The 26,390-nt window shown below is 36.4% G+C and overlaps 1 protein-coding gene across 1 annotated transcript in view; it reads right to left on the bottom strand.

Moving 5' to 3' along the window:
• Positions 1 to 475: 475 nt before the first annotated feature.
• The window catches only part of WDR72 (WD repeat domain 72), a 91,760-nt gene continuing 65,845 nt past the window's right edge, over positions 476 to 26,390 (bottom strand). The window contains exons 18-19 of the mRNA XM_053988418.1: positions 6,500 to 6,598; positions 476 to 706 (exon numbers count right to left, since the gene is read on the bottom strand). Coding sequence (XP_053844393.1) covers positions 651 to 706; positions 6,500 to 6,598 — 155 coding nt within the window. The 3' untranslated portion in view covers positions 476 to 650. The remainder of the gene's footprint in view (positions 707 to 6,499; positions 6,599 to 26,390) is intronic.

The following is a 26,390-nucleotide window of genomic DNA, read 5'->3' as shown; positions in this document are numbered from 1 at the left end:
GTTCCATACTGGTACTACATTTCTACAGATGATGCTAATGGCAGTATTCAGAGAAAATGAAAATTTACATCCTAGACATGACCAGATTTGTTATCAATTTCCCATTCTTTCCAGTGCACAGAATACTCTTTGTTTTTAGTTATTTCTAAATATTCCATATTTAATTCTAACTGGGAATTTCTCTTTTCAGTGAAAACAAATCTTCTAATTATTTGAAATGCATTTGGTTTTGCTCAGTGTTAAAATGCTATTGATAAGAAAAGTCATAAGGAAAGAGAGAGAAAAATTCAAATTTGATGTATATAAAATAATACTAAAATTTACATAATTGTTTAATGGCAATCAAAGTTATAAAGATCACTACATAAACAAGTGAATGATATCTAAAAATGAAGAGTTGATATTTTCTATATCAAAATGACTCAAATTCAGTTGAATATATATAAATCTATCAGTGATGGAAGTGTGAATTGAAGCCAATAAATCAGCCAAAAGAAGGTGATCTTATGGAAGGTATTTCTTCTGAAAATGAATTGTTAAAATTTCCATAATAAATACAAAAAGGCATTTCCTGTTCACCACACCACATATGTCCTATTACTTGGCTGTCCTTCTACATCTTCCAATTCTTTTGTCTCAGTGTTTTTTTTCTAACACACCTTACAGGAGCACACCTTAGATATCCAGGGATGTTGCTTCATGTCATCTGGAAAAGAAATGCATGACTTAATGATTTACAATTTGAGGCATAATGATTTTACATTATGAGGTAATAGCTGAGACTTTGTTACTAAAATACATGATATTTTACAGTCTTTTTATAGAGTAGCAAACTCTATAATTTTTGTAATGGAATAAAAACTTTCAGCCTCCTCATATTAGCATTAAAAGTTGAAGAAATCTACCTCCAGAAGACTGTTCACATTATATCTGATATACCACAGGAAGCAATATGGAACCGAAAAACAGCTCAAGAGAATGTATGGCATTCCTCAAAACTCTTCTGCACAGACTTCTGCTTCTTCCTTTCTTTTGTTTTAAAGGAAAGTGCTCCAGTGGATCAGCAGAAAGACAAATTCTATTTTAAATTAATAGGGTTTTATGTTTCCTCTGCAAAAATAATTGTCAGATTATATATATTTTTCTCTTAGCAGAAATAATCCTACAATAGCTGTAAACAGAAGTAATGTTATATTATACTTTAATCCTGTCAAAGTGTTTTAGAATTCCACAGAAAAGCTTTCAATCACTGATTTTTATCTTCATAATTTCTTTTAATGTGAGGTATGGTAATATTTGCAACCTGAATCTTAAATATTACTTGCATTAGAAACACTGCTCAAACAGGTACCACCACACCTTTCATGACTAAATGAACACTGCGAAAGCAGCACACATTATTTTATTCCCATCTAATGAATATCTTGTAAATTTATCATATTATCTGTGATCTTTCTGTCTATCTGTATCATAGACACAGAGACATATGCATTTTCTTGATGACTATTATGCAGTCTTCTGAGGCTACAGTTTAATTTGCTATTAAAAAAACAAAACCAAAAGCAAACAAAAAAATCACAAATCAAACCAAAACATGAGAGTCATGATTCTGGTAACCCAGAACACTGATAAGATACGACACTACATCTACTGCAGTGAAATGATGATGAATTCATCCATACCTACGCTGGAAATTCCAGAACTTTCTGGACTAATTCCTGGGCACTGACATTTTATATACAGTCCCTGAGCCATCAGTGCCTGTGTCCAGTGGGCTGTCCCTACATTGCATCTTCTTCCTGCTTCATCATCCTCACCAGCAGCAGCCTCCAGCGCCCCATTCCCAGGTCAATCCTCATTTACTACCTCCTGCTTCTCATAAGCATGCAAACACAGAAAAGCATGACTTTCTAGGGTGCTTTGTACCTGGAAATTTACTGAATATTTACTTTCACATTCTGCCTGTGTTCTGATCAACAGCCATAGAGGTGACACAATGCTGATTTTAAAAACACTCTTCAGTGGATGGAACTTGGAGCTGGTAAGTGAATATTTGATGCAGTAATTATAAATTGCCTAATAACAAGATAGTCACACTTTAAGTCCTGTATTTTAAGCACAGTGTGGCTAATAAGAATCTGCTGTTCTTCATATATTTTTATTCCTATTTGCTGCAGTTCTGCCTTTCACACACTATTTCAGGGACACTCAGAGACCTTTCCCATTTCTGTGCCAAGGTCTCTAAATAGGACAAGTAATTAAGCAAGACTGTGAAAACTGCTTGGATTTTCCCTATTATCTGTTATGCACCCAGAATTACATTCTGTCCTGAAAAGTGAAAAAATTGAAGAGAAAGAAAATTTAATATGTGCAATGGTTTTCGAATGAAGGGATGGCAGAGATCAGGAGCTGCAGAAGGGACCAGGCAGAGATTCAGGCAGAGACTGTCTGATCTAAAGGCCATAAGCATATATGGGTTTTACTATTTACGTGGTTTCTATCCAAAAGATGGAAAACACTATACTTTCCATCTACAGCTTCCAATTAAATCTTCCATTAGTGAGGCACATTTTCCCTCTATTACCAAGTGAAGTAATAGTCTATTTCCTACTCCACTGCAATGTGTCTTTTGGGGAAAGTAAGAGGGAAGAGGCATCTGTGTCTATATGGTTTCTTGTGACTTCAGCTCAAAGCTATTCCTTTTTCCCACAGGACCTGCACTTGCAGAACTGTCCTTAGTGGGACTGGCTCACATATGAAAGCTAAGACACTTGAAGCTGTGTTTAGTCCCACTACAATCCTCATAGATTTTGACTAACAAAATTCAGAGCATTTTCAATCCCCTCAGGAACCATTTCAAGCAAATCCCTTTGGACAAGATGATCTGCATCTGGGGTGTAAATTTTCCACCACTGTTTGTACAAGAAAATTCAGGTGTATAGCTCAGACCTAGAAGTCTAACACATCCATGGACGCTGACTTTCAGCTTCTTTTTCAGTTTCCTTAAATGTGGAAAATTTGTCTCGTAAAATGGAAAACTGCTAGGAATATTTATTTAAAGAAAGAAGCACTTTAAGGGATAGTGAATTCTTTAGGGGAGATATGACTAAAAGTCAAGTTCTACAGAAAACTGTTGCAATTCTTATCTGATTATTACGTTCAAGGCCAGAGCAGAGACAAATTTGAAAAGCCAAGGCTTTGCATGTCAAACAGGAGTAGTCCTCAGCATGTGGGGAAAAATGGCAGTGATAAACCTACTATTAGGCATCTGGGAGAGAAGCCCAGCATCTCCTCTGTGTGGGGCCTAAAATAGACAGGAGCCACTATCACAGATAATGGCAGCCTGTAGCCACATGAAGGGAGAAACTAAAATCTATTTCACTTAGACAAGAAACTCCAGTCTGATATTTACCTGTGTCCATCACTTGTGAAAAGTGTTTACTGTGAATTATCCAAGAGAAAAGTGCAGGTTGAGGGATTTCATTACCTATCCGAGAGTAGTTCAGATCACACATTAAACACAGGAAATCACAGGTAAATCTTGGATTGGTGTCTTGGGTAGTCAAACGGATTCCTGCTATTCATCTGAGTATCTGCCTCCTACAATTGCTGGAGGCCAACACGCAGAGCAGTGAGAACATGTGCAGACAAAGAAAATGTGAAAGTAAAACAAACATAGTAAGCTTCATCTTCATGTGATTTTTGAAAACAAAGATCACTTTGGAAATAAAGCTCATTCTAATGTCAAGGAAAGAGACTGCACCTTTCACCACCAAGGAACACAATGTAGAGACAGATGTATTAATGGCTGCTCTACAGCCTTCCTGAATCTGGTAGAGTAGTAATAAAAAAACTATTCTAGCAATAGTTGGAATTCCTTCCAGGTATATTGTCATATTTTCCTCTTTTCCTCATCAGAAGAGATAATAAAATATTTCTCACTTTTGTACCTATGACAACATCTTGTAAGTGAAGCACAAGAGACTCTCCATAGATTTATTAATAAAAACTTATAAATTAAGTTGGTAAGTTTGCCCAGACTTTGGATATGTGTGAGAGAGATTCTTAAGTCACAGGTTTCACCAAATGAAATGCTGACTTCCCAATCATTCTCAGGTTCCACGATTCAAAGTTAAAGCACCTGAGAAAATCATAGCCAACTGAATGTCATATAATTGTTTCAATGTTTGCTACTAAAAGTAAATGGTAAGCTTTAAGTAAATGTATTGTGTTACCAAATCTTTCCTTTCAAACAAGCACTTCTGTCAGAAGTGTCTTAATTTCTTATCACAGAATTTCATCCGCACAAGGAGCAATAAATAATTCATGTTCCTAGCTCTTTGTTGTGTGTCCCTGAACTGCATAGAGCTGGAAGGCTGACAGCTGTGTCAGGACAAGCACCAAAGATCTGACATGACAAGTGACTAACAAGTTTCTTTCAGTCTATAGTGAAAGAAGACAATGGCATAAAGTGCAAAAACGAAATCCTGAAACAAAATGAAACTGTTTCTTTCTCTTTACCTAAGTGTTTGCTATGAGCTTATTTCCGACCCATAACCTCTGGTCATTTTATAGTACTGCCCAACCCCCTTTACTCCTCACATTCGCCTGGCCATTTACGCCTGTCCACGGATCAATATGAGCAATTCTTGGAGAAATACGATGTCTCCATGACAACCAAGCCACAAATTCTCAGTGGAAAGCAGTGAGACCAGTAGTGAAATCTCCTGAGGTTTTCAGACCTATAAGACAAGATGTCTTAAAATGCAGGAATGGACAGAAACAAAAGCCAGAGTAATTCATTGTTTATTACTAGTTTAATGATGTCAGATGGACCGATTGGAACTCAGTTTTTAAGTTTGGATGCTTTATCAACATGTATTTTTGCCAGTCAATATTCACCTCCTGAAAGGCTTTTATTCTTTCCATTACTTCATATAGATATGCAGAGTGGGAATTGGATATGTAAGTTCCCATCCAAACAGGCACACTTTGCCAGAGAGAATTAATTTAAGGTTAAAATTAGTGTTATTTTCAAGGTATATTAATTCTCCCCTAAACACTGTGGTGCCACCTTGCTTTAATCCTTCCACACTTCAAAACTGATCAAATCCATATTTCAGCCCATAATTGTTGTTGAAGTGACTACAGATGGTTTCTTAAGGAGATACTAAACATCACAGATTGTCAAACCTGGCTCCTTTCTGAGTAGATTACTTATTTCTTTCTAAATCTTATGCTGGTTTCTGCTGGACAACATTGAGTCCAAGTCTATGTGGCTTTAAAATGAATAGAGATTTACAATTCATTGGTTTCAATTATTGTAACATATACTGGTGTTCATTTCTCTGGAAAAGATGAAAAGGGAATGTAGTTCAAATCAGGTATATGACAGTAGTTGAACTCCCAAGGAATCTTGGAAGAGTGGAGTGTGCTGAAATATAATCCCCCAGACATGGGTCCTATCCGGGTTCTGAGATGACTTAGGGGACCTGACATGGATTTCAGCCTGCACCCTTTGACTGAAAATTAAATCTCAGCAGTGTTCCTTGGGGAAGGATCAGGGGACTGTTGGCAGCTGCCCCCTGTCAGCACAGGCTGCAAGATTTGGAAATCTCTTAACTAAGCTGACAGGCCACAGAGACGATGAATCAAAAATATGATACACGGATCAGCACACAAAGATGCAGGAGGGTACAGAGAAACCAGATAAAACAGGAAGGCAAATACCAAGTGAAGAAAGATGTTTAACTCTTTCACTAATGAGGACTGTGTGCAGGTTATGTGTGTGGTGTATATTGGTCAAGCGCACAGTTTGCTTACAAGATCTTGGTATTTAGTCACACAGAATGTTTTTAATCAACTGTGACTCGATACAATTTATATTTAATTGTTTCCTTTTGGGATTCATTTAATAAATTTTGTAGATGTTCCATAACAAGAAAGATAATGAAACTACATGAAGATAAATCTTTCAGTTACCAAAAAGGATGCACTTTATGGATGTTCCTGTATTTAGCTGAATCAATGTTAAGAGTCATTAAAATGAAATAATGATTGTGAGCTGATTTAAAGGAAAGAATCAAGCTATTTAATGCCACCAATTTGCTTTCCTCCAGAGATATGGTGTTTGAGTGTCCACTGCTGCATTCAGCTGCAGTATATACAGTACTTCTAATTTTTCATAATCTCACGCTACCTTCAAAGGGTCAGACATTGTACATATATTAAGCAAGCAGTGTAGTCCAAAAGTAATTATAATGAACTAGTAGTGTCAGCTTTCTTTTTGGTCATAAAGCCTTTATCCTTTCTCAGACCTGAACTCCTGATGAAAGAGGAAAGGATAACAGCTCCACACTGTGACCCCTGGAGGTGACCATTAATTTGACATTGCAGCTGCTAAAAAGGAAACAGCATTACAATCTGCTTTTTTTACAGACCCAAAAGCTGTGTCAGATTTATCACTTGATACTTGTGGTTGTCTTTAAATGCCTCTCACCTGGACTCTCAGACTCTTCCAAGACACATCTGTCAGACGTATCCTCCACATTCTGGAAGTTTTCTGAGCTGGAGCTCTTGTCATGCTTCAGCACACTGACTGGAGCAATAAGAATAAAACACAGGGAGGGAGAAATGTAATGTATGCAGAAATCAACACTTCCTGGTTTTCTGCAGAGCCTTCAATGCTGAAGACATAATTTGTAAACACAAATAATAGACTGAAAAAAAACCCAGAAACACAAACTACTTATAAGCAACCACAGGAGAGTTGAAAAATCTGTAAACAAGAATGTATGCAGGGTGAAGTTTGAGGCATCAGCTCAAATGAGGTCCCTTTGAAGTAGAAAACTAGTTTTTTCTTACAGAATCCTAAAATAATAAAATAATTAAGAAGTCATAAAAAATGCTTGTCTGTTTCACCAAAGAAGCCAGTAAACAACATAAAAGAACAATTAGATGGTTTTGTAATTACTGGAGTCTTTCTGCAGGGACAAAAATGGTGTATGTTTTAAGATGAAAATATGTTGCATACAACAAGCTGGAATGTGTAAGAAAATTACTGATAATTCCAAATTGCAGTAAAACCCAGAGTTGCAGTTTAAAGATTACCAAATTTAGTTACATGTTTTACTTAACTGCTAAAAACATTTCCATTTCCGAGCATACAAATATTTCCAGGGAAACAATTACCTGTCTATATACGATTTTTTAATTCACTGGGCTTTTGAACAAATCCCACATAACTTTTCCTGAGGAGAAGAGAGGTGTTTCCCTTGTCAAAGTCCATTTCCCTCTCTTCTGCTTCATATCTCTACATGGAGCCACAAATACAGCTTAAAGATGAAGTACAATTATAAGTAGTATATTATAGTACAATTATAAGTACTATATTATAGAATAATAGCACAGTAAAGACTAGATCTTGATTTTTCTGTCCTGTTAGAACTCTTAGCTGATCCTATTTCAAAAGAGAAATTCCTTCCCTTATAAATTTTGATGGATTTTTTTTTAGACCAAATGAATATTTGCTGAAGGATTATGTAATTTAAACACCAATTTAAATTTTCCAAGATTATGAGTGAATCATCAAGGCCTCAGGGCAGTATGCAGACATGAGGAACTCAAAAGACACATATTCCACTTCAGTGCTCTGTGCTTTCCATGAGTTTGCAGCTATTGATCCCAGGTCACCAAAAGGTTCCATCATTCTTGACTCCTGCAACTACACAGACTCTGTTTGAAGCAATCAGGGCTTCAATACTATTGTGGAATTAGAGGCTTGATAACATAATAGTTAAACATAATAAATAATAAAATCTATGATAGTGACACCATGCATTTCACCTGAAAAAACAAAAAAAACCAGTAAATTCTGCTTAAAAGGTTTGCCTTGGATAGCAACAAATCAGTACATCAAACCCTGCCCAGGCAAAGCAGGAAGTGTTGACATGATAATCTGCATGGGGTGAGTTGAGGAACAGTTAGGAACAGTTTAAAGGGAATGGAAAGCAGGGGTGGAAAGGGTTTTCATGGGGACAAAGAGACAGAACTCTGGACAACTTGTGCAAAAACAGCTGTCAAAGAAGGAACTTCAGCAAAGTGTGAGTGAAAGGAGGCAAGTGCTTGTTTCAGAAAACCAGGAGACAGGCCAGGACAGGCTGGGAGCAGGTCCATGGTGCAAGTAAGGGAAGTCTCCCTCAGCCCTGTCACCTGCTCAGAAGTACACACACCTCCCTAGGCAAAACCAGGCAAATAAACTTCACAAGACCCTGGTTTATGAAGTTACATAATAAGTGCATGCAGTGAGCAAGAAAAGGGACCAAGGCAGAGACCTTCAGATCTTCCTTTTCTGAAACATCACGTTATATGCTCAACTGGAAAAAAAAGGTTTCTTAAAAATATCATAGAAGAACAAAGGGAATTGAAAAGTTAAAAATAAGGAAAGTACAACCTGGCCCAAATAAAGAGTGAAAGTAAAAATGGCATTATATAATCAAGGAAAAATATAAAAAAATCTCAGCACTAACACCTACTTTACTGCATGTTCTCTTAAGGGAATAGGATTTTATGTACAAATATCAATAGGAGAAAGAGTGTTCTGAATTGCTTATACTGAGGATGCTGATGGAATTTAAGTTATTTAAACATAAACAGTGTCATCTTTATTCAGAAGACACTCTGTCCTACTTTGGGTTTAAATGGACCTTAAAATTACTTTTGCTTCCCTTTGAAAGGTAATCTCTGTAGTCAAAGTGACATAAATAGAGTGTAAATGAGCCCCAAATCTATGAGTCCTAAGCAAGTTAAAAACCATTTCTGATATTATAACTCCAATAACATTTCCTTTCTATTCAGTGCTGTGTCACTTCCATTGTTACATGGACAGTAGAGATTACCTTTGTTAGCATGGAAATAAGGTAAAAGCACATATTTCATTGAAGGAAATGACCTTGAACTTAGCATATAAAGATGAAATAAATCTTCATTGCACAGGATCAATCTTGAGAATTGTAGTATTTTTTTCTGATGTGTCTTATTGAGCTCTTAGGATTTGTTTACTGAACTTGATACCCATTTTCTTACATTATTGAAACAGAAAATTCATTAAAATAGAAATGGGATTTAGAATAGTAAAGCAATGTCATCACATTGTAGCATTTAATGAAACATTTATGTATCTAGTTTCAAAATATTTCAAAACAATTCCACACAATAAAAACAAATAATTTCCATAAAGATACTGGTGATCAGTCTTTAAAAAACAATCTTTGAACAAACTGTTGAAGCTGTTCTTTGTGAACATAGCCTAATCACAAAATACAGCAACAACTCACCATGGTCATTTATTTCTACATGTTTGGTTGAAACTCTGAAAAGCCTTGTTCCACTCTGTAAATATCCTGCACTAAAGTTTAAAAAACATGCTCTGCATACCAATTTTTAGAAGGCAGACACACTGGAGAAAGAAGTTTGCATAACTCAAGCAAATAAAACATTTAGCATTTTCTGATAAGAAGCCTGTGTTATTGATAAAGTGGATTAGTGACTTAAAGACAGTCTGTCTGCAGGGAAAACAAGAACTTATTTGTCATTCAAAATGACTGGATAGGGCAACAAAAATTATTTTTCATTCGAAGATGTTAGGCAAGAGAGGATACAGGTGATAAATGTATTTAAAGTTCAATATGGAATACAAAGCAACCTGAATCTAAATAAAACTGCTTTAAAAAAAAAAAAGCTCTAAAGGGAAACAAAATGGTGGTATTTTTTTATTTTTGAAAATGGATAAAACAATTGTGCTGTAATGTCACTTCTGAGCTGTTTGGCTTCTAAAGGCACTTACTGTATTATACCTAAGAAGCTTGATGTACCAATAAATGCTTTGAGTACTATTTTAAAAGCACATTTCATAGATATCATAAAAATATTATGAAAAGTTTAAGAACAGCTATATATGCTGAGACTAAAAATTATCAGTTTAAAAGTCCAACAACTATAAAATAATACTTTATCAGAAATTTCTCCTAAAGTCCAATCTGAAATTCAAGGAATTACAAAGAATTTTTTCCCCTTCTGTAATAACTTACAGCAGATTTCTGTTTCACAAATTTCTTCAGTTTTTCCTTAAATGTGGAATTTTTGCATCCTTTACATCCTACACCCTAACTCACTTTGACATGGCAAACTCCATAGTTTTCTCACACAGGAAGGCACCTCATTTTGTCTGTCTGCCTATTCCCTGTTGGCTTAATGTGCAACTTCTTGTTTGAGAAAAGGCACAGGTATAAGCCCAGCACACTCTCTCCATAACCCCTGTGGCTGAAGTCCTTTATTTTCTCTCTTTTCCAGACTGACGGTTCCTAATCTTTGCTTTCTCCATGTGTGGATATTCTCAGCTCAGTCAGAGAGAAAAAGAAAGGTTTTTTAACCAGTCAAGAGCCTGGGAAACAGTTGGGAAAGAATGTAAATAATTCTCTAATCTATCTTGTTATTCATATTTTTTATAGATATGTTCAGCTACTGTGTGTCATTCACTGCACACCAATGGTGTGGGATGTTTTTACTCTAAGACCAATGAAATTAGTTTTCTCGATGTTCCCTATATATAGAGTGGTACATTTGAAATAAAGGGAGAGCTCATTTTCTTTGCCTTCTGATCTGGAGTTCTCCGTTCCCGTCCTGCTCAATGGCGTCATCCATGTATTTCCAGCCAAACTAAAAGGGTAAGATTATTTCACAAATACTACAAGAAAAGCAGAACATATTCATGAGCTGCCAAGAGAAATATCAGCAGAAACTCTGCAGTCCCAGAGACACAGGAGAGGTGGACACTGAGGTGACACGGTGCAGATGGCCCAGCAGGCAGGAGTCTGCCTGGGTGGGCTGTGCCCCTGGTGGCACCAGCGCTGAGCCCAGTTCAAGGATCACTCACAGGTTTTCCAGGTGACACTCCCTGGTATGGTGCTTGCCTTTGTTGCCACACCAGGAATGCTGTTGACTCATGCTCAGCTTGTGATCCAGATTCTTTCCTGAGGAATTGTTATCTTGCTTTTTCTTCGCCATCCTGTCTCTTTGCAGAAGATTAATCCTACCTCAATCTAGATCCCTGTCCTGATCCTTACTGAATTGAACCATATTTTCTTTCTAGGCCATTTCTCAGGCTCTACAAACCAAAAATTCATTTCATTGACAGAAGACATCAGATGCCAGTAATTTCATAAATTTTAGTGTAATTTGCAAAAATCTGCACAGATGTATGTAGTTGTCATTTAATTAAGAATAGCTGGTTGTTATCTTCTGATGATTAAATATCACACTGGCCCAGTTTTCATTAGATTTTAATTAAAAAAAAAAAGATGAAGATATTAACCTAGAGAAACATATTATTCTGAAATGAATACTGCAGTACATGGAAGTTGAAATAAGCCAGTAGGGAACCAGCCAAACTGGAAGGTCCTGTAACTTTAGTCCATTACAGTGAACGCAGAAGTAGGACCTGATGGCAGAGCTCAGTTTGCAGAACAACCAACCCACATGCCTGGGAAGCCTGAGCTGGCTCTTGCACTTCAAAGGCACCTGCAAACAGAGCTCATGCCGCTCGCCAAGTGAATTGCAACTAAAGAACATTTTTCCTTCTGTATGTGAGAAAGGTTTTAATATATCAAAAAACCCCTCAAAAGTCCATTTTCCTTTCTCCCTATGTCTGTGAGGGAAGCAGTTCTCCAAACAGAAAAATTGAAATTCTCAGTGATTCTTTTCCCAATATACCTTGAAGTTTTATTCACCCAGAGGGACTTCCCTACTTCTCTCAACTAAAATATAATGGCATGTAACAAATTATGCTCTCAAAGGACATCCCATTTTTGTTTCATTAGTGCAATGAAACATTCACTCAATTTTAAAGCAGTTGTCTTGATCTTAGTTGTGATTTATAGCAGATTCTGTCCATGTATTCTGTGTAGTATATATTATAAAACACCTAACTAGTTAAATTTGTCTCTGTGGGTTCTGCTGCAAGAAATAAAATACTTTCCCATAAAATTCCACACAGCATCTACTGCACAGCTCTGAAGCACAAGCTTCTGTAAAACTTAGGAGGATTTTAAGAAGGAAAATGCGACCCCAAACAGCCTTTTATTAATTCTTCTATTGTTATATACTGTTTCTTCTTCTCAGTGTCCTCTCTGGATAGAAAGCCTAAATTTCTCTTTTCCAGTTTCCCTAAGTGTTTCTTTTAACCAAACATGATGTAAGACTGAATTATTTGATTAACATTATTTATCCCTCTCTCATTTTTTTTCCCAACCAGTAATTGGGAACAATAGGGAAGAAAAAATGGTTACAGAATTAGTAAAAGCCAAAAACTGCTAGTTACTAGATAATCAGTCTATTTTTAAATTAAAGTATATAGCATTTCCTCACCTATCCAAATTTCTAAAAATATCACAGAATATGCTGAGATGGAAGAGACCCACAAAGGTCATCAAGTACAACTCCTGGCCTGGCACAACACCATGCCCAAGAATCCCACCCTGTGCCTGAGAGCATTATTCAAACTCTTCTTGAGCTGTTTGGCGCTGTGCCCACTTCCCTAGGGAGTCTGTTCAAGTGCCTGGCCACCAACCACCAAGAATGAAGAACCTTTTTCTAAAGAAATACAGCAAAATTCCCCCTGGTTTCTGTACATTAGACCAGTGGTGCTGCAGAGCACACAGTGCAGATGTGAATCCTAGCACTGTGTCATTAGCACCTACAAAACCAACAAAGAAATACTTCCTATTTTTAAAATTGCATAATTGACAGCATTGACATTATTATTTTCATGATAGTAGATTGATTTGGTATTCAAATATAAAATCATTAATCAGGAAGCTTGTAGAGGATTCTAGCTCAGTCCCTTTCTACAGAGAAATTCTTGCTGTAGTTTGCATCAATTTGCTTTTAAAACCAAAACTAAACAAAAGTGTGTAGCATGACACATGACACTGACACATCCCTGTGCATAATATGAGTGTTGCAGCTTTTATAGTTTTCCCATCTCTCGATCAAAGCTGTCCAAATAGCTTAATCTATGGGAAAAAAAAAACTCTTTATTAACCTCTTCTGGCCAGATTATTGTTATTCTTTTGCATTACGGCCTTGGAGATGTATTACTGATAGGGAGGTAAAGCCAACTGCAGCACAGCATGACTCTGCTGAATGGCTGCTGTAGGAAAGTGGAAGTACTTATTTCCAAGACATTTCTGTGATGCTCCCTACTGTTAAAATGTTATCTGACTTTAAAAGATTTTCAGTTCAATTGTAAGCAATAAGTAAACTCAAGCAGTACAGAACTGTATACTGAAGAGTTTCACTAGCTGGTCAAACAGGCATTATTCCAAGAAACTAATGTTGTTTAGGACTGCTTCCTGGTGGCTGAGACCCCTGATTGGCAAAAGACAGTGGACTTTTCAGTCAGCAAGCTAGTTACCCATGGATGTGGCTCAAGGCTGACACACAGATTGACTGGTTCACACTAATTTACTTCACACAGATTCCATTTATCTCCTAGAAGATCCCCTGGCAGCAGCTTATAATGGCATATCCTAGGATGCCTGCCTGCATGAGTTTTTAAAGCGGCAGAGCTTGATGAATCTAAGTCCAGAAAACAGTTCACAGATTGAGGACTAGGTGCAATCAAAAAACATCAAGTAGCACAGCTGGGACTTGCTAGCTTGCTTGACTGGTTTGAGCAGCTGAGCATTAACTACGCTTGCTTTCCTGCTGGCAGCCCTGTGTCACTAGGACAAATCGGAGCACTGTCCAACAGAGGAGGAGAAGAAAGGAAAGGAAAGGAAAGGAAAGGAAAGGAAAGGAAAGGAAAGGAAAGGAAAGGAAAGGAAAGGAAAGGAAAGGAAAGGAAAGGAAAGGAAAGGAAAGGAAAGGAAAGGAAAGGAAAGGAAAGGAAAGGAAAGGAAAGGAAAGGAAAGGAAGGAAAGGAAAGGAAAGGAAAGGAAAGGAAAGGAAAGGAAAGGAAAGGAAAGGAAAGGAAAGGAAAGGAAAGGAAAGGAAAGGAAAGGAAAGGAAGGAAGAAGGAAAGGAATGAGAAGGAAAGGAAAGGAGGAAGGAAAGGAAAGGAAAGGAAAGGAAAGGAAAGGAAAAGGTAAGGAAAGGAAAGGAAAGGAAAGGAAAGGAAAGGAAGAAGGAAAGGAAAGGAAAGGAAAGGAAGGAAGGAAAGGAAAGGAAAAGGAAAGGAAAGGAAAGGAAAAAGAAAGGAAAGGAAAGGAAAGGAAAGGAAGGAAAGGAAAGGAAAGGAAGAAAGGAAAGGAAAGGAAAGGAAAGAAGGAAAGGAAAAACAGGAAAGGAAAGGAAAGGAGCACAGATTGCATGGCTACTATTTACAGATGCAGGAGTAACTCATTAGAAGATTTAATCTCGTTCCAATCCTAGGATTATTAAAGTAAATAATGTATCATTACAAAATAATGCATGTTTTGAGGCTGTAAATTTGGAAAATTATCTTTTGGTCATCATGACAGTTCCTAGGAAAAAGACCTGAACGAAACTAAAGTTGTTCTCATTTATTTCTTATTGAAAACAAAATATATTCAATGTACAATTCATGTACATTGAAAAATAATTACTAATATAGTTGATTATTCATTACAGCAATGTGAGCTACATGTCAATGCATTGCCTTGCCCCCATGGAGAACAATAGACTTCAATACATGCAAGTTTGTAAGCAGTATTTTAAAAAGACTAAAAATAAAAGGACTAAAAATACAGTCCTACACTCTAGCTCTCCAGACTCAGATAGATAGAGCCTATTCTAAAAAGTACTTTTAGCAAGGAAGCAAAAATTAATATTATCAGAGAATAACATTTGACAGCAAATATATTGTGAGAGATCCAAAGCACATTTAGTACTTAGAAGGTTAAAGACTCAGCTGTAGTGCTAGTTGATGAAAAAGTAGGATTAAGGCTTTAGTATGAGTCTTGACATGATCATGTTGTCTGCCTGCTGTCTTAAGCTTTGAAAAACAGCTGGGATCATCTTCTTATAAGCTCCAACTCAAAGATGTTTAAGCAGTTCCAAATCCAATTAAACAGAGGTAAATATAAGGAAGGGCCCTACTGAGCCAAATAATCTTATTTTTTTAATGAAAACCAGCATAATTGCAGGTTACACAACTCCTTAATCTCACTTTAAACCTAACAGACTGCTGCCTTACAGTGCACATGGCAAGTCCAGTTAACCCAAGCATTCTCTATTGGTGAGCTTAATTTTTGATCATTATCCTTTATTATGTTACTTGTAATCCTAAAAGCCTATGATTGTGTCCAGATATTTGGCAAGGATTGTACCTGGATATACAGGGATTCCTCTTCTAAGAGTAATGGATTAATTGGATAGCACCGTATGACTAGTAGATGGTTTGCAGTGAAACTGCTGTGCAGTTTTTAATTTGTGAACTCTACTGCCTTCTCCTTCTGTGCCCATCCTTTAAACAATTTGCCTTTTTGAACATTAGCAGTGTTGCTGGAGTAGCCTATCTATTGTCACCCCTAAGGTGACAATGGATTAGCAATAACACTGCCCTTTGGAGTGGGGCTGTTTACTAAAATCCTCTCCATAAAAATTAATGGAAGATATGGAAATTGTATTTTTCACAGGGAATTGCATATTCAATTTAAAAGTAGCTATCTTATGAACATGACCCAATCAGACTATGATTACTTAAAGGCTTAGAGCATTAGACACTTTATTTTCCATAGAGTCAAAATATTTTTGAGGTGATCATACTGTACCCAAGGTATGTATTTTTTACATTTAGACATTTAATACCCTAAAAGCAAAAAACACACATAGGTAATCCTTCTACTTTGTCCTATAAATATGTACAAGGACATTCTCCAAGGATGAAAAGGCAAAATCTCATCAGGGACTACTTCAAATACAAGCTCCTCGTGTGGGTAAGAGCAAGAAGGAAATTTGAATTATCAGGAGCGGACTGTTTGCAGTAGTTGTGTTACATTATGCATGATTCTTGGCTGCACAGGATTTAATTAATGATTTCCAGTTACATGACTAAGATTTGTACTGAATTAGTGTTTAGGGCAGCAAACTCACATCTCACACCATAATTTTGTAATTTTTCCCAAACATCAGTTACTAGAGGTTGCTGTCCCCTTTGGTTTTTTTGTAGCTGGAAATCAGTTTTGTATATATGGGCAATAATTCTGGGCTCTGTTACAGAAGCATGAGTTTAGATTAATTTCAAGGCAGTTATTCTCCTGTTGCAACTTAGAACAAAATTTGGTCTTTGCTATTCTCTGAAATAATGAGCAATATCTGTTGCTATGTGTAAATATCAGAAAGGTGTTTGTTGAATGGTCAGATTATACATAATTATATTGGTAATGAATGTGGATCATCTGCTGCAGTTACCACAAAGCAGACACAGGTTTGGGAAACAGGCTGTCCACTTTAAGCACCACTGGTGTATCTCCAGAAAATGAATATGGCACTCCCTCAAATGAATAGATAATATGTGAGGTACTTAATGGGTAAAAGATGACTGCTGCCAAATACTGCACCTTCACTTACACTCAGCCCTATTCTTCAGGCCATCAGCAAGACCTATCTGTAAATGAACAAAAGAGCCTGGAGCCTCTCCTTTGAGACAGGTAATAAAGAGGCAAGACAGATACCACAGGCACTTCCAAGAAGTTGGACATCTAAGGAGGTGACTGACAACTGTTTCTGTGCTCCAGAGGCTGCGTGAGACCACATGTGCGAAGAACTAAAAAGCAAGGGTCCAAAAAGGGCAGCTGATCTGCCTTGCCAGGTAAGACATTGTATAAGTTCACATTCTTATTGGAGTTAGGGACCATGGTGGGATAAAGAGCCAAGGAGTAACACAAGTGTGAGCTTTTCCATGAGCTCTTTGATGCATTCAAGTGTCATGTATATGTGAGGCAGGAATTATCTAGATAGAGAAGTGGCAGGACATTTTAAAATGTCAAATTCACTGCATTTTGCTTAAATAAGGTTGGTCAAATGTAACAGGAAAATGTTGCTCAATACTGCCAAACTGAAAAGTCTGTAATCAGATTTGGTATTGCTCACTTTCAGCATAGGACTCAAGCCTCCTGAGGTATGAGGTTAAAAAAAAAAAAGAGAGAGAGAGAAAAGTGTTCTTTAGGTTCTTTTTTCACTTGTTTTGTAAGTGTTAGCCTTTCTGGGTGTTAAGCCTTTATTCCTCAGGAAGAATGACTGGATATAGCAATAATTGCATACTATCACTTTGCCATATGAACTGGGACTTTTGAGAAAGAAACACAAAATACCATAAAATTTACCATAAAATTATGAGGGTTGGTGAAACATTACATTCACTGGCTGCATTTATATTACCATAGTAGCCAAATCACTAATTAGAATTTGCTTTTTTCATGAATGTCTGATCATTAGTTTCTTGTTAGTTCTGAAAATAAACATTTCTATTGCTTTTTTTATTACACCTTATCGAAAGTATCTGGAGTATCTTTATTTCGGTGTTCTGGAACTTAAGTCTACTAGGGTGTTGTTTATTTGTGCATATCTGTAGTCCAATTCACACATAGAAAAGGTAGGTATACACTGACTATTGGGAAATTATCCAGTCCTCCAAAAGAAATTCTATATGGAAGTGTCCTACCAGTCTGCTGCAGACACTTCAAATTGTATTGCTGGTAATTTTTTTTACTGGTTGATTTGTTTCTGTTCCTATTTCCTTTCAACTACCAACTTGTCTGCACATTCAGAGGTGAATCTAGGGACAGTCATATATATCCTTGTTCATATGGAAGGATAAAAACAAATTTAGTGTTTCAGGATACAAAACTGCCAGTTCAAGAGATCACTGAAGGTTGCACTCCAGCTTGTAAGATGAGTGAAGTGGAAATGCCAAAAGGGCTCCTGCACAAAAAAAGGTACAAATGTGCAGCAGGACCTTGACTGCAGTTTCAAAAGCACTGTGCAATGGCTGTAGCCTAATTAACAGAAAGCACAGCAGTCTTGTAAAATAAACCACAGAATGCTCACTCTCTTCTTCACCTCTGTGTTGACTAGGTACACTTTTATAAAAAGCAAGAGCTGCTCTTGATTTAGCACAATCTGAGTTTGGCCAAGGTGACCGAGATGAAACAAGCAGGGTAGAAATTCTAATGGATATGTGAAAAGGATTAGAACAGATACTGTAAAAGTAAGATGACTTTCCATAAGTACGTTCAGAAGAACAGAAGACAAGTTCACTTATAACTGACACTCAGGAATCTGCTTAATCTTTTCCAAAATAACTCAAGTAAATTCTGAGCTTCAAAACAGAGCTTCAGACTTCTTATTCAAGTGATTTGAGACTGCACAGCTGTAGCACCACAGTGTAACTGCTTTCAGTTGTTACTTAAATGCACAGAGCCCACCGAAGCTCACAGGCACCCCATCTTTGCACATCTTTTATCGCAAATGACAAATGCAGGTGAACCTCTAGCCATAAACTGCTCCCAATAACCCAAAGATTTTTCCAGAGGAGAATAGCCTACCTCTGGCAAGAGAGCTCCACATTTTTACATTGCTACAGAATTGCAGGAACTCTTGTGTCAGTCTGTGAAAAAATACCTACAGTGCATATGGCCTGTTGGACTTAAGAGGGTGCAAACAGATCTACAGCTGTGTAAGGCATTAGTACCTAGTAGTATTAATTACCTATAGAAACTATTTTCCCCAGAAAATATGAAAAGCTAAGAACAGATTTAAATCATTCTTACAATGGAACATATTAAATTCAGTATTAAAAAATTTGGATCAGCAGTATTTACCATACTGTATTGTTATAAAAAACATTACCGCTATCTACCTGACGCTTTTATAGTTGCATACACAGCTGCCACTTCAGGTTCCATTCCCAGGGAATTACTCATTCAGAGCTAAAGGAAAGTGACAATGTGGTTTAGAAGAACAAATTACTTGATTTGTTTCAGCTCATGAAGACAGCTACAGAGTGTATATGAATAGGTAAGGCTCATTTTCCTTCTTCTCTTATTTTTTATTCTAACAATGTCACGTTCTAAAAAGCAGATTTTTTTATTGGTTTCTTTGAGACTGCACCCTCTTTTGGATACGTATTTATTTTCTTTACTTTTGATTATTAGGGAGTTTCACTTACCACTCAATGTAAAGACAGTAGAGAGGTTCTCCTTTCTCTTTGTTCATTTGGTTGATACTTGTAAAGACAGGTCAATCTCTGCCCAGTTAAATGTTTGTTAAAAGAGGAATATGAAATTTATTTTTGATTAATCTGTTAACTACTGTTTTCTATGCATTTTTCTGCTCATTATACGTCTGTAAGTATTACTGTTGAGTTGCTCTTCCCTTTTAACTAGAGTATTACTTTCTTTCATCCAGCAATTAGATGGCATTCTCCGCATTTCTCAAACCTAAATTTTAGAACTTTTGAAGTGTTTATATGACACTGTGAAATCTAAATTTGGTTCCTTCTGTACACAAATCTCCTGCAAATTATCTTTCATGGACATGTAGCATTCATAATATGCGTAAGAAATAATGATGACTGAAAGAATGAAAATGCCTTTTTTCACTTTCTAAAGTACACTAAGATATGTGCTTGAGCGTTTCACAAATGTTAAGACAGTGTTTGTCAAACAAACTACTGTGAATATTTATTGCACCATGATTTTTTTGTTTTGTTTTGCATGATAATAAAGGCCGGAATAGGACCCGGGTTTAACTCACATATGGCAGCACATGGCCATGTTTCTAGAAGATTCAGAGGGAACACTGAAAACTCTCCACACATCTCATCTATACAAAAAATTGGGAGCACAGTGTATAGGTAGGAGCAAACACTATATATAAAATTACAGAATACCTGCAAGATACAGATACCTGCAAGATACTTATGAACAAGAGAAACACTTCGCTTCAAACAGTCACAGGGCTAAACCCTGCATTTCATTAATACCAAATGGTTTTAACTTTTAGTTTAAAACAACCCCACTACAAAAACTCTAAATGTACCATCAAGACTGTAATGAGTACAAGACTGTTCTAAAGCTAAGGAGTTTGTTAAAAGGACTACTGCACCCTATTACAACTCTCCCCACAACAAACAGACTTTCAGCTTACCATAGTTAGAAGAAAACACTTAATTCCAACCAAATGTTGTGCACACCTTGACATCTTACTAGTATACATTTTTTTCTCTCCTACTAGAAATACCAAAAGAGAAGAGCTGATAGCCTTACTGAAGACTAATTAGTGACAGAGCTGCATTTACAAAAGTGATTGAAACACTAGAAATACAGTATTTGCAACAATTTGAGTATCTACATGAATACAGATATTCAGGGTTTTTTAATATAATTTTATCACTGCTCTTTCATAGCAATTTTCTTCATTTATGTACATATGATTGGTCATATTTAAGATAGGTACAAATACTATTACTTAAAGAATTTATTTTACAGCAGCATTTAAGAAACCATAAATTTATGATAGCATTACTAGAGGAAATCCATTTCTATGAAAGCTGTATATTTGCAGTACACTGTTGAAGTATATATTGCATTAATACTTCACTGTGCTTCTAAGCGTTAATACAGGTTATTTGTTTATTACTACGTCAAGGTTATTCATCATATGCAGTGTCAGAAAGCACAAGCTGACATCTCATATTGTCTGCTTCAAGGGCAAGACCAATGTGACCTTTGGCTCCTTCTTTTAAAAAGGATGAAATCATTTCAGAGGGATGATGCTGAACTGCACAGCTCCCTTTAAGAATCAATCTGCCATTTATGGTGTCCAATTTTCCATACTGTAGTATGGCTTTTTAAGATCTCATGGCTAATTTTCTCTTCAAAGTTTAGCGTTCTAAAATACCCCAAATATGTTTCTTACTACAATGTCACTTATGCTTCCTGTTTTAATCATCACAGAATTAAAATTTCCGATCATCAGTTCTTTTTAATTTTGCTAGGGTGCTTCTGGATTCTGTTTGGACTAAAATCATGCTGGCCAGTGAGTTCCTAGATCTAGATCGCACCTTGAATCAAAAAATATTTTAGACTCAATGTTTTTTCTTTCCAGATTCTGTTAAAATCTCCAAGGAAAAGTCTTCATGTTTATTGACTTTTCTTGCTTTACCATGCTTCTAAGCTTTCCTATGTTCAACTGACACAGGTGTGCAACTGATGGTAGAAGATACAGTTACCAGTGAAAATATGTCAGAAATAGAAACAGTTAATAGGTTACTGTGCAAAAATATGAGAGTGATAAAAATGAGGTATCAACTGTTAACTATGGAGTTCTGCATTCATCTACCTCTGTACCACGCCAGGGGAAAGCAGATGCACAGTCAAATCATGAGCTAGATGTGAAGCTACGTGTGTTATTTCACAAGGATGACAAGGTGCCTCCATGATCTTGAAACAGACATATTTGTACAGGCAACTCTTCCAACTTCATCAACCTCAAAGTGAGTACATTTTGGGAGAGAAAGGATGAGATTAACGTGTATTGGTAATTTTATTATCTGTGCGTGATACTGATTTCACTATAAAATTCAACCAAGGAGAATGCAGCATTCTTTGACCTAGCTGATAAAAGGTCAGAAAGCAATTTTGAATAATAAATGAGACCTGCTGACCTCATGACCCAAGTCTGGCAGGGTCAGCAGCAGCCCTCTCACCAGATGCTGATGGCAGATATACAAACGCAGACAGCTCAACTAATGAGCTTCCCGGATAAAGGTTTTAGATCCAGTGACATTTAAGTGCTATGCAGTATATAAAATAAACTTACAAATAATCTGTGCCATAAAAAATTAAAGGGATATTTACAGTGAGGTGCAATATGACATACTTTGTAATCTTCACTACAGTGATTATTTTACTGCTTCTCCTAGGTAGCCATTAACCAGAAAATATAATACCTGACTAACATTTCTTCTAAGGTCTTTTCACGCTTATATGGTTCCCATTCAGTGGATGTACTTTGAAAAGACAGACTTTCACAGTGCATTTTCTTGGCACCTTATTTAGTAAAAGTCAACAAAAATTACTTTTAAGACAAGTTTGAATTTATTTTACTTAAATTCAAACCAACATATTTCTTCCTAGCGAGTAAAAGACAAGCTTAAGGTATGCAAGACCAAGAACTATTTTCTTCTCATTGCTTCATGAACACTTCCATACAGAAATGAGTTACACTGTACATGATTCATGAAGAAGAGAGGGAAGTGTGCTAAAATTCATTCTCTCCCTGCCCTTATATTTCACTCTGCAAATGTGTTACTCCATTCCAGACCTCAGAAACCCTGAGTTTCAACTTCACCCTGGGTGCTGGGTCTGAGATCCACGAACTATCATCTCATTCCTCAGGTATATTACGGCTGCTTGCTTGAATTTGTAGGAATAGAACTAGATATTTATGTTCTGCATAAATTAGCAGTATAAGGCCAAATTTCTAAATATAATTTTTGATATTTGATTTGTAAGGAATGATAATTGATTACTTTATCTTCATCTGCAAATAATTCACTGTGAATGCAATTAACTACAGCAACCACAAAAATTAGCTTTTCTGTCTTTTTAAAGTCACTATTAATAATTCTATGGAAGATTTCTTTTAGCCATTTACTGAAGTCTAGAGACTACATTAAAAATGCTACAGAAAAATTATTCTGCTCTATTCAATTCTGTGTTCCTTTGCATAACTAATTTTAACTTATACAACAACTGGTGTTTAAGAACTTAGAAAAATTAAAATACTAGCTGGAGATGGAGGAAAAAATACTGTCCCATTTAACTGAAGGGGAATCTGAGACACTAGATTACACAAAGAAATATTTTCTTTTAAACTTTCCAAAGTTTCAGCCTTTCAATTTAATTGCATTCCTGCATGGTCTTGAATTGTGAAAAAGGATAAAGAATGATTAGTTGATCTAATTTTCTCAAACAATATGTATACTTCTACAATATTATTTCCCATTTATCTCCTCTTTCAGCTAACTAGCTTTTAAAATTACATTTATATTGTTAAATTTTTTTGCCTATCTCTAAGGTGTCCTCTATTTAAGCCATAGCTTTTCAGAGTCAGTAAAAAAAGAACATGACCTCTCCAAAAGGCCTCCCAATCAATGTACATAATAAATTTGTAATATTTGTAGTGTTATTTACATTCTTCTTATATCTCCACAGTACATCAGCACTTCTGAGTGCCACTGTACAACTTTTGACTGAAATGTTACCCCTGACATTTATAGATGGAATTTACCTACCCAGTGGTGACTGGCATACCACTAGGGAGAGAGCATCTGTATCCTTCTGATCCAGGGGCTGCCAGGAGCCATTTAGATCTTTTTAATCAGTGCTGATTAAGGCAAGTCAGATGACTACCCTCAAATTTATCACTGCTTCTAAAGACCTTGTAGCTGCCAGTATCTTGGGTAGCTCGCGCAAGGGATTGTCTTGGCCACTCGCCTTTCCTCTGCACTTGTGAGGACTTTGCAAGGGGAATTACACACTGTCTCTACATAATCTATCCCAATTTTTCAATGAGTCAAGTGTGTGCCCAGAATACAATTCTGGGACTTCAGTACTGTGTGTAGATACCAATTAAACTCATTGTTAGTGAACCTAGCTTCTAAATCTTAGTGCATTCATTTAGGGAACCAGTAACAGTAACCAGCTCCTGCACTCTCAGCCTGCATGCAATTGAAATAGAATTTGATTACAAATAGATTAAATTATAAAAGTTCCTCAAAAATCTGCCTGTAGCTTTGCCTCATGTATTTAAAACAGCAGTAGCTTCCACTACCAAGAAAGATTTTCTCACTGCATCCAGTGCATCAGTAAAATGTACTCAGTCTTGCCGCTTTGATTTCTGTCTTTCCACTAGACAATTATGTGTATTGCTGTGAGTCTGCTAGATTTCCTTAAAACATTACATTCAATCTGCCTTAAAATGGCTTCTCCATTTCATAGCTATGAGAGTTCAAAAATTTTGGAAGAGTTGTTCACAGTAGCTTCATAAACATTTTCCCCCAACAAGACACTACAAAGCTGTGCACCAGCAGAACCTTCTGCCTGGCAGAGTAAATCTTTCACTACATAAATCAGCCGGACTTATGTTAATTGTTTACTGGTGAAATAGTGTGAAGCCGAACAGAGCAATCTGAAATTAGATTCAGGGTTTAGAGATACATCTCTTAATGAACACCTCAGCATGTAATTGAAGAGAGAGAGGAAGACTCAAGAGATCCACCCAGTGGGATCACCTATGAGCAGAAATTCCATTTAGCTTTGCTCAGCAGGAGAAAACAAATGCAAATGACAGAGTGGATCTCACTATTGGCTTGCAGGGATATATGTATGGAAAGGAGAATCAGAAAAATTACTGTACCCAACTGGTACTGTAATAACAGGAAACAATTCTCTTACAGAAAATCATCCTAGATAGTTAATACATACTAAAATTGTTAAACAAATCTAGCTGTGTTTTGATGTACCCTCTGCCCCTGCACGATTGTAGTGACAGCTAATGCATGATGGGCTGCTCTTTTCCACTGCTTGTCCTCCTTTTCATGCAATACAACACCACCATCCCATTTCATTTTTTATTCTGCACATTTATGCTGTGACTACATCCACCAAAGGATCCATTCTACCTCTGTACTCTAAATGAAGAATGTGTAAATTAGTACTGTTCACTAAAGATCAACATGCTTTTCAGAGTGTACAATATTTATTCTTCTTAACCTGGAATAGCGTATTCCCAAAAGCAATTAACGTGTCTTATGCTCTTTCCTGTCCTTCTCCTAAAATCACTACAAAGAAAACTAGAAATTAAATCTTCATCTTGGTACATTTTATCCCAATACAGGCCAAAAATCAAAGCCATAGTTGCCAGCTTTCTAGCAAAATTATGCTTCAGAAGAGCCACATTCATATATTCCAGAACAGTTTCTGCTATCTGTGGCTTTCATTAGCTTTTAAGTAATTACATTTTTCCCTGAAAAGATTGTTTTATTCCAATTCTGAATGTGTACTACAGTTTTGCAACTTGAATGAACTAATCAGCTGTGAATTTTCAAAGTAGAACTTGCATATTATCACAGTAATAAACGTACTGCAATTGTTTGTTTTTTTTTTTAAAATTTCAAAGAAACAGCTTCTCTGCATATAAGCTCCAAGATATCTAACAACCCAAAACATAAAGCTTTTACTTGTATTCTCGTTTAGGACCTTAATTACCATGACAGATTTTACAAGTGTTTTGTTATAAATCATCATATTTTCTCAATCCTTAAACTACACTTAATTTCAGTCTTCTCTTTTGAATGTCACTTAGGACTCGCTCACAAATCAGAGGCAAGGAAACACTGGTCTTCATATATACTTGTCTAAAAAAGTATTAGAAATTTATACTTCTTGTTCATACAGATTCCCTTTAATTTTATTCTTTATACTTGGCAGCTTATTCACTGAGTAAAATCTAGTTTTCTAGGAGTCCATTGTATGCAGGGAAGCTTTCAAATATTACCATTGCCATAGAATAATAGAAAAAAAAAAAAAAGAAGAGATAATCAGAGCCTCTGGAATAATAATGGGTAAAAAAAAGTGTTTCTGATGAAAACAATTAGTTACAAGCACTACGAGTTGAAATTCAGTTCAGTGTTAAGGAGACAGTTTAGAAGCACATGGTACATTTATCACAGCTCCACAGACAAGTTATTGAGCTGTCTGTGAAAAACAGAGCCAAACAGGAAAGCTTTCAGCAGAAAGCAGTGCTTGAGGTCCTTGATTGATAGAGTTAGATGATGCAAAGCTGTCTGATGGCCTTTCTGCAAAATAAAGTGAAGGAACTCAAGGTCTTTCATGACGATCTCTGACCACAGATGAACAGCTACTTTATTACAGCGCAGATTGAGGTTGCACCTTAGTCCATATTCTGCCACTTTTGGATGCACACGGTTAACTTTACCAACAACCCACTGTGTTTAACATAAGTGTCTGCCATCTTTATACGATTTTAAAAGGGCAGCAGATTGCAGTAGTTAGAAGCTTAATCTCTTTTCTGTTTAACTGTGGTGATTGAAAAAATATAATCAGTTTTATCACAGGGTTCTTATTGCAGTGATAGGGCTGATTGTTCAGGGAGAAGTGCCTCATTTAAAAGATACAGCAAAATCCCTGCTATGTGTAAGAGCCAAAATCTAATTGTGCTGCCTCCCTCAGAAAGGAACTAATTTACTTTTTCCAAAATGTAAATACTATCTTCCTAATGACTTGAGGGTGGTTCCATTCTTCACTGATGTGATGCTACAGATATCACAGAATACATCTTTG

This window comes from Vidua macroura, chromosome 12 (assembly GCF_024509145.1).
Source record: "Vidua macroura isolate BioBank_ID:100142 chromosome 12, ASM2450914v1, whole genome shotgun sequence".
NCBI lineage: Eukaryota > Metazoa > Chordata > Aves > Passeriformes > Viduidae > Vidua > Vidua macroura.
This window is presented reverse-complemented; position numbering and strand designations above follow the sequence as displayed.